The 9,388-nt window shown below is 43.9% G+C and overlaps 1 protein-coding gene across 1 annotated transcript in view; it reads right to left on the bottom strand.

Moving 5' to 3' along the window:
• Ankrd13c (ankyrin repeat domain 13C) overlaps nucleotides 1–8,873 on the bottom strand; it is a 60,034-nt gene extending 51,161 nt beyond the window's left edge. The window contains exon 1 of the mRNA XM_021158979.2: nucleotides 7,894–8,873. Coding sequence (XP_021014638.1) covers nucleotides 7,894–8,323 — 430 coding nt within the window. The 5' untranslated portion in view covers nucleotides 8,324–8,873. The remainder of the gene's footprint in view (nucleotides 1–7,893) is intronic.
• Between the last annotated feature and the right edge of the window lie 515 nt (nucleotides 8,874–9,388).

The raw sequence follows: 9,388 nt of genomic DNA, 5'->3' as shown, positions 1-9,388 counted from the left end.
AAAAAAAAAAAAGAAGTAGAACCTGGTAAGCTTAAAATGACAGAATTGTCAAAATTCCAACTTGCCTTTTGTTCAGTTGGTTGGTTTTTTTGTTTTTGAGACTTGATCTCTCTGTGTAGACCTGCCTATAATGGAACTTGATCTGTAAACCAGGCTGGCCTTAACTTACAGAGATCTACCTGCCTCTGGTGAAATAAAAGCATGGGCCACCACAGCTCAGCTAAGTCTTATTCTTTTTTTTTTTTTTTAAGATTTATTTATTTATTTTATGTGAGTACATTGTTGCTGTCTTCAGACATACCGGAAGAGGGCATCTGATCACATTATAGATGGTTGTGAACCACCATGTGGTTGCTGGGACTTGACCTCAGGACTTCCAGAAGAGCAGTCAGTGCTCTTAACCGCTGAGCAATCTCTCCAGCCCAAGCCTTATCCTTTTAATTGATAGCAAACCTTGTTCCTTTAATCGGCAGGAAATACAGTTTTGTGCCATATGGGATCAAGCTTGTCCCATTTTCTTTCCAGAGAAAAACCTGCCAAATATCTAATTTGTCTATACACTGCATGCCCTCCCCCAAGAAAAAATGTTGTTCTGTGGAAAAATAGTATGTAGTTAGTTCACCAGTAGCTACCTTCAGAAATGTTTTTTTTCCTTATTGCCCTCACATACAGAAGAGCACTGTACATAGTGCCTGCATGGCATCAAGAACACCCCAGAGGCAAGCATTCAGCAGGGTTTCTGTGCTCAGTGCACAGGCAAGCACAGAGAAGGCAAGTAGTGACTTGTGTTATGAGGCAGTTTTGACCTACACACCCATTAAGCAAAGCAAAAAATTACACATACCAGATCCAGTAAAGCTCCAAGTCGTTCTGACACATCTAAGCTCCATCCAGACAAGGAGGGAGAAATTTTCTCTCAAAAATGCTACTACACAGAACACCCTACATCCACTTCACCCCTCACTTTTAGTAACAGCTATTTACTCTAACAGCTGTTCCACAATCCTGTGTGCAGACATCTGTGGACACCTACTGCTTAATGGAGCAGATGAGCTTTGCAACCACAGTCAGACCTCAGCTGAAAACTCCTGATTGCACTCCATGTTGGTGCATAAAGAAGCCCTCACAGAGTCTACAGCACACTTACTGCCTCTCAAGTCTCTAAACTCCAGGTGCATTTACATTTTCTGCTCACTTCATCAAACAGTGGTTATCCCAACCCATAATGGCAGTAACTTTGCATTCAATTCACTGGTTGTCTACTCTCTGGTGCTTCACCTAGCATGCAACACAAGAACAGGAATTATGCTAATCTGTTCACCTGCGCATCTCCAGCACGAAAAACACTACCACATATTAGAAGCTCCATGTTTATCTGCTGAATGAATAGATCAACGAACTTAGTGGGGGAAAAAACAAAAACAAAAAAACTGGAAACTATTAAGAACCAAGAGAGCAGTTTCAAATCTGTTTTAACTCTCAAAAATATTTCACTCTAGAACAAGAACGATTCCTCTGAACTATCCTTGAAAACCAACCAAAAGATACACAGAGGGGCATTGCCAAAGTGTAGCAAATCCAGGAGTCAAGTAATCTTGCCCTCTGTTCTACTGATAGGCAGTATTAATACACAATCAAATTAAATCCTCAACAACAAAGCAGCTATTGCAACCCACAGAACTGACAGCTGGTGGCACACCAGCCAACAGAACCAAAAGCAGAAATAACCAAATCTCCAAAAACACCAGCAACTTTTCACAGCTCTGAAGGACTTCACACATCCAGCAATCTCAGCACTGTCAGACACCTCAAAGCTTCTAACATTCAGGAAGATCTGATTAACTTAAGGATGTTTAACTTAAGGAAAAAACAAAACTACATGTTTACCAAGCAGGATTTATGATCCAAACCAAGTTTTTAATGTATATTTACCATTTTCAATTCTTAAGTACTAAATAGTAAAATCACTAATGTTCATCATAAACACAAACTGTCCAAACTACCTCAGAGCAAATGTGACTCAAATAAACCTTGACACTCAATGTAAAGGCTAGACTCCATCCTTTCTTTTAAAATTTACATTATTTATTTATATGTGTATGTATCTATGCATGCAGACATGTGTGCCCAGAGGCCCAAAAAAAGGGTGTCAGATCCCTTAAAGCCAGAGTTGCAGGCAGCTATAAGCTACCAACATTGATGCTGGGAACCAAACTGCAGTCCTCTGCAAGAGCATCAAGTGTTCTTAACTATTAAGGCATCTCTTTGGTGCCTCGATCTTTAATTTTATATTAAAGGAGAAAAAAAAACTTATTTGGCTGGACAGTGATGCCCCACACCTTTAATCCCAGCACTAGAGAAGCAGAAGCAGACAGACCTGAGTTTGAGGTTAGCTTGGCCTACAGAGCTAGTTCTAGGACATCCAAGGCTACACAGAGAAATCCTGTCTTGAAACAGAAAAAAAGGAAAAAGAAAAACATAATTGAAGATATAATAATAAAGGTATAGTAATATTTTGTGCACTTCTCATGTGGTATAATTCTCTCCCGTTCTCCAAAAACTACTATTAAATAATCCACCCAGAATCATTTGGCACACTTGAACAGGAGATGGAGTTATTTTGTCATATTTAACTTCTATTCATAAGCCCAGTATACAGTTCTTCTGAACATAGAGGCTATATTTCAACATTTTATCAAGAAAAAAGCATTATGTAGCAAAAAGTTTACCAAAGATCAGTCCAAACTGAAGAAGCTAATGAACAATGAAGTTAAATAGTAACCAGACAAGAAGTCAACAGGCTCTACAAATAAATCAAGGGGAAAGACTGCAGCACATAATACATTAACTACAGAGCCCTGTGTCTGAAAACTGCAAACTGGTTTTGGGAAGCTGAGGCAGGAAATTCTCAAGCTTTAGGATAGAGCCCAGACAGGGATAGGTGACAGGGTCACAAACATAAACTCGAGAAGGGTTAAGGCAGGGTAACAGCAGATCACTTGCTTTTCGAAAACACAATATTAAAAAGATTTTATCTGGGCTAGAGAGACGGCTTAGTGGTTAAGAGCACTTGCTGTTCTTCCAGAAAACACAAGTTTGGTTCCTAACACCTACACCAGGCTGCTCGCAACCAAATGTAATTCAAGTTCCAGGGGAAATGATACCTGTGGCCTCTATAGGTACCTGCACTCAACATGTACATACCCACATATAAATAGACAAGACAAATACTCAGACACATAACTAAAAGAAATAAAAACTGGACAGGTATATTGACATAAATTCCAGCACTTGAGAGGCAGGTGTGTCTCGAATTCAAGGACTGCCAAGGCTACATAGTACAGGTCTATCTCAAATAAAATAAATAAATGAATGAATGATGAATTAATGAATAAAAATCTTTTTCTTAACCTTTCGGTTTTTTGAAAATACAGTTGACTTTTGTCATTTATGAGCGTGTGTGTGTGTGTGTGTGTGTGTGTGTGTGTGTTTATGTTTACCATATGTGTTTAGGTGCCTGGAGGCTACATGGATCCCCTGGCAACAAAAGCTGCAAGGGGCTGTGAGTAGCCAAACATGGAAGGTGGAAATTGCACTGGGTCCTCTGGAAGAGCAGCAAATCTTCTGAACCCTGGTGCCACTTCTCCAGCCCTGCTTTGGTCTTGGACTATGAAGGGGTAGGCAAGGCTACCCCTGCCTGACTAGCCACCGCAGTTCCAGAAAAGATCAGAGCAGGGGTGCCATCCTCAACAGGGAAGATGAACAGACTAAGATTCCATGGACAGAAAGTCTCTTTGGGTTTTCATCTACTTATTTAAATCACTGAGTATTTACTATGTTTTAAAAACAACATGTGGCTGTTTGAATATACTTGGCCTTAGGTAGTAGTAGAGGTGTGGCCTTGTTGGAGGAAGTTTGTCACTGTGGGGATGGGCTTTGATGTTTCTACCAGTGCCAGTGCGGAAGAGTGGAACTTCAGCAACTCCTGAACCTTGCCTGCCAGGAAGCTGCCATGACCCCACCTTGATGATAATGTACCCCTGAACCTGTAAACCAGCCCCAATTTAATGTTGTACTCTATAAGAGCTGCCTTGGTCAGTGTCTCTTCACAGCAATGGAAACCCTAAGGCATCATCTAAAACATTTCACAGAGGACATATGACAAATGGCTACAGAAGACAGCACTAACTGGAAAATGAGGAGCACATGACGGCTACTGCAAAGATTTTAAAAGGCTATGGTGTGAATAAATGACCCAGTGCACTTATTCATGTTATTCCACAAAGAAATTTACAATCATGCAAAAGTTCTGCAGAAACTGAAAGCTACCTAGTGTCAGAATCTTTCCACAAGGCTCCTAATAGCTGAGAAAAATAAATGGGGGCTACAAACTTCTACTAGAAATACTGAGTGGAAAACATGCACAAAAGGACTCTACTGCAAAATAAAACAAACGTTAGAAATGACTTTCCTGCAATGCAGTGGCCACTTCCCACCAGCCCATAGTCAGTAAAAGGTTGATATGAGCTTAGGGATTCTAGGCATTATTTCTATTTCTTTTGTTTTCTCCTTTTTCCCTTTTTTGTTCGTTTGTCTGTCTGTCTGGTTGGTTTTCAGACATGGTTTCTCTGTGTAGATCTGTCCACCATGGAACAAAATCTGAAGACCAAACTGGCCTCCAGCTGAGATCCTCCTGCTCTGCCTCCAATAATGCTGAATTCAAAGTCATGGGCCACCACCTTCTGGTCATTATTTCTAATTCTAGCCTCATGGTTTCTATTGCATATGCAACCTTAGCAAAGGTCTGTGCCCCTCTGGACAATTTTTTGATAGAAACTCAGTAAGAGCCTTTTAAGAAAATCATTTGAGGGCTGGCAAGATGACTCAGTGGTTAAGAGTGCTGACTGCTCTTCCAAAGGTCGAGAGTTCAAATCCCAGCAACCACATGGTGGCTCACAACCATCCGTAATGAAATCTAATGCTCTTTTCTGGAGTGTCTGAAGACAACTACAGTGTACTTACATATAATAAGTAAATCTTAAAGAAAATCATGTGACAAAATCCATTTAAAGAGTAAAACTATAGGGCTGGATTCAACTGGTAAAATAACTGCTAAACAACCTTGAGGACCTGAGTTTGAGTCCTTAATATGAAAGTTGGGTATGGGGGCTGGAGAGATCGCTCATCAGTTGAGAGTACTAACAGCACTGATGAAACTTCCAGAAGACCCAGGTTCAATTCCCAGCACCCACATGGCAGCCCACAATTGTTTGTAACTCCAAGATCTGACATCCTCACACAGACATGAAGGCAGAACACCAATGCACATAAAAAAATAATTTTCAAAAAGAAGTTGGATGTGGTAGCACATGCTTGAAATCCCAGAGTTGTAGAAACAAAGAAAGGCACATAAAATAAAAATAAATCTAAAAGAAAAAGTTTTAATAGCTTAACCTGCAGTAATGGGAACAACAGACAACCTGGGTTCAATTCAATCCTGGGACCTACACAATGAAGGAGAGACTTAATGCTCCACAAGTTGTCTTTGGATCTTCACATACAGGCATGCAGAAATAAATTTGGTTAAAAAAATTACTGATCTTAAGAGTTTAACGGGGACCTTATGAAACTACAGAAGAGCACAGCAGTGCCTCTTCCTTGAGTGTGCCAAAAAGAGGCATGGTTGCACTTTTTACAGGCAAAAGAGCCCATAGCTGCTTTGATCATAAGTGATATAAAGGCAGCTAAATGAAATACAAAAAAAGGTGAATTTTGGTGGGTAAAAGTCAGGAGTATCCTTTAAGGATATGTAGAATTCTAATTATTCTGAAAAGTATTTAGTTTTTAAAAATGATAAATACATAACTAGAAACTCAACAACCAGTAATTCCAAAATTTCAGAAGTTCCTATGACATCCACTTATCTCTTAAAGAGCATTAACTTACAAAGGGGATGTTTTGACCATTTTCAAAGAGACTTTAAGGCATGTAACTAAGTTCTAAAGGCAAAGATAAAACACAGCTACCACTAGACCATGTCTAAATAACATCCTACTAACCAATACACGAGGGCTACGATTCAACTGTTTAGTCAGGATCTAATTCTCGGTAGCAGTCAAATGTGCTTGTTACAACAGCAGAGTAAAATAAACTAAAAGGCCAAGCGGTGGTGCTGCACACCTTTAATCCCAGCACTTGGGAGGTAGAGGCAGGCAGATTTCTGAGTTCGAGGCCAGACTGGTCTTACAAATTCAGAAGACAAAGACAAAACTGAACCAAAATTATTCATTTTTTTTGTTTTCTACTTTTGTTCTAATTTTAGATAAAAAAAAAAAATCTAAAAACCAATGAAATTCAGGAAGCTTATTTTCACAGGTGGTATTGCATTAATGTGCAAAACCATTTTGTGCACAAATGTACAATACCATCTTGAGCAGTTTACCTAATTAATGTAGAATGAATGGTCAGGTTAAAAACAGCTGCCAACAATATTTGCCTGTTAATAAAACATTGAAAAATATTTTCAACAATTACTATTTCACAAGACCTTTGATACAATCCACAGCACCACGGGGGGGGGGGTGCAAATAAGTCTTTAAAAGAAAACAAAAACAGGGGCTGGGGAGATGGCTCAGTGGGTAAGAGCACCCGACTGCTCTTCCGAAGGTCCTGAGTTCAAATCCCAGCAACCACATGGTGGCTCATAACCATCCTTAACGAGTTCTGACTCCCTCTTCTAGAGTGTCTGAAGACAGGTACAGTGTACTTACATATAATAAATAAATAAATATTTTTTAAAAAAGACACACAACAATTTAAAACAAAACAAAAACAAAAAAAAATTGTTGCTTTAAAGGGGGGGGGGGGGAATTACCAGACAAGATGCGGCCAAAAGTAGATACTGATACCGTTCACTACCAAATATACCATGCTTTCTCAAATATGTGGCTGTCTTAGTCAGGGTTTCTATTCCTGCACAAACATCATGACCCAGAAGAAGTTGGGGAGGAAAGGGTTTATTCAGCTTGCACTTCCATACTGCTGTTCATCACCAAGGAAGTCAGGACTGGAACTCAAAGCAGGTCAGAAAGCAGGAGCTGATGCAGAGGCCTTGGAGTGATGTTCTTTATTGGCTTGCTTCCCCTGGCTTGCTCAGCCTACTCTCTTATAGAACCCAAGACTACCAGCCCAGGGATGGTCCCACCCAAGGGGCCTTTACCCCTTGATCACTAATTGAGAAAATGCCACACAGCTGGATCTTGTGGAGGCATTTCCCCAACTGAAGCTCATTTCTCTGTGATAACTCCAGCCTGTGTCAAGTTGACACATAAAACCAGCCAGTACATGTGGCTAAAACTTTATAATGAAAACCACAGTATGTCTTTAGTCTCAATCAAGATGAAAAATGGTCCTGGTGTGGAAAAAGCAACAAAAACAAAAGTCTCTTCAATTGCTTTGGGAAATTAAATGCGGACACATTTCTGTTTGGCTTTCAAAAACCAGTGTTTACAGCACGAGGTCAGTGACAGATAAAAACTCACATCTATCTGCGCTTTGGGTTCTGTACCTGGGTGGTGAAGACCCGCAAGAAGGGAGGGAGGGAAAAAGGAAACGTTCCCTAAAACCCAAAGGATCTGCCTGGATGTGAGATAGCCCGACCTTTTGGCACTCGCAAAGACTGCCGCAGAGAAAATGCAACCTGTCCCGAAATGCTCAGGTGGACAAGAAGAAAACATCCTTTCTGCACCCTGACCCCTGGCACGCTCGCTGCACCTGAAGACTCCGGGTTTTCCGCCAGAGGAAAACACGGTGCGGGAGAAGGGACCGGGAACCCGGAGGCCAACGGTCACCCCCACCCCACCCCCGAGGGGACGGAAATTAGGCAAAGCTCACCATGATTATCTTTCTGTCCGATATTGTGCGTGCGGATGAGTGAGGACAGTCTCCTCACGTCCCCCTTAAAGACGCACTCGTGGACCGGGTAGAGCGAGGGGCAGCCGCCTCCGTCAGCGACCAAAGCGGGGTTGCTGCCGCCCAGGCAGGCCGGGGCCGGGCAGGTGGCAGTCACTGCGTTGTGCTGCGGCGGGGCCGGAACGCCGGGGCCCGGCGCGGCGGGCGCCTTCAGCTGCAGCCGGTGGTGGTGGCTGAAGATCTTATGGCAGGCCTTGCCGCCCTTGCCGCTGCCGCCCGGTCCGCTTCTGCCCCCGGTGAAGGCGCCGCCGAGCGCGGCCGTCGCCTCCTCCTCGCAGGGCTCCAGCACGTCCCCGTCCTCTTTGCTGGGCTTGTGGTCCCTCCGCAGGGAGCGGATCTTCTCCCCGGTCATAGCCGCCGCGGCGCGCGGGACAGGCTCCGGGAGGCTCACCGCGGGCCGAGCCGGCGCGGCGGCGGCGCCGGGCGATTAGAGCGGCGGCCGCGAGCCTAGCACGCAGCATGAACTCCCGGGGCGACCGCGGGTCCGCGACACGCGCATCTCCCGGAGGCGGCGGCCCTCGTCTCGGACGAGGAAAGCCGCAGCTCAAGAGACCACGACCGCACGACGCCCGGCGCCGCCGCCGCCGCCTCCTCACTTGGAAAGACCCGGCGCAGCCATCTTTCCCCGGCTCCTCTCGCGAGAGCTCCGGAGGAAACGCCGCTGCGGAGTGTTAGAGGGCCGCTTCTGCGCTTGGGTCTGGGTCCGGGCAGCGCCCGCGCTCCCCTCACACAGGGTTCCACCCTGGGCCGGGCCCTGCGGCTGAATTCAGACCCAGACTCAGAGCTCTGACCTGGTGCTCTGGGCCTTCGCAAAGGAGGAGGTCAACGGCAGTTACGAACTCTAGCTTAAAGGCTGAAACCCTGTTTGTCAACCTCCCTCAGAGCGACGTCGGAAGACACCGTCGGATGTCGGACGTGACGTCACTCAGCTGCGCTGGACCTTCAGTAAAGACTGCTGGGTTCACTAACCTGTGCAAGGACTTGCCTAGGCTGGCAAGGCTGTAGGCGAGGAGAGATGGCCAGTTATCCTGGAGGAATCTAGGGCCTGACTTTGGAATTCAAAGGATGTTTATTACACCGTGAATGGTGGATTTTTCAAACAGCTGTTAGTTGAGTGTTTTTGGGACAAACGTCAGAGTTAAAGTATGTGGAGGATGCTTACTTGAGGAAATGGAGTAACTGTTTTTAAATAAGTGGGCAGTAACCCGGGTGAGAGATGATGAAAGCATGCGCCGGGATACAGTGAGTCCGGAAAAGGCTTAAGACTCCTTAAAAATGAGTTCAAATTTAGCATATTGGAGTTGAAGGTCCTTGGTGTTTTTCCACAGGGTGTTAGTTATACAGTTTGGAAATTTGGACATAAATTCTTAGGAAGTAGGAAACGGAGCCTAGAACAGATTCAGGAATTGCACAGTAA

Source organism: Mus caroli, chromosome 3 (assembly GCF_900094665.2).
Source record: "Mus caroli chromosome 3, CAROLI_EIJ_v1.1, whole genome shotgun sequence".
In the NCBI taxonomy this organism is placed as follows: Eukaryota; Metazoa; Chordata; class Mammalia; order Rodentia; family Muridae; genus Mus; species Mus caroli.
This window is presented reverse-complemented; position numbering and strand designations above follow the sequence as displayed.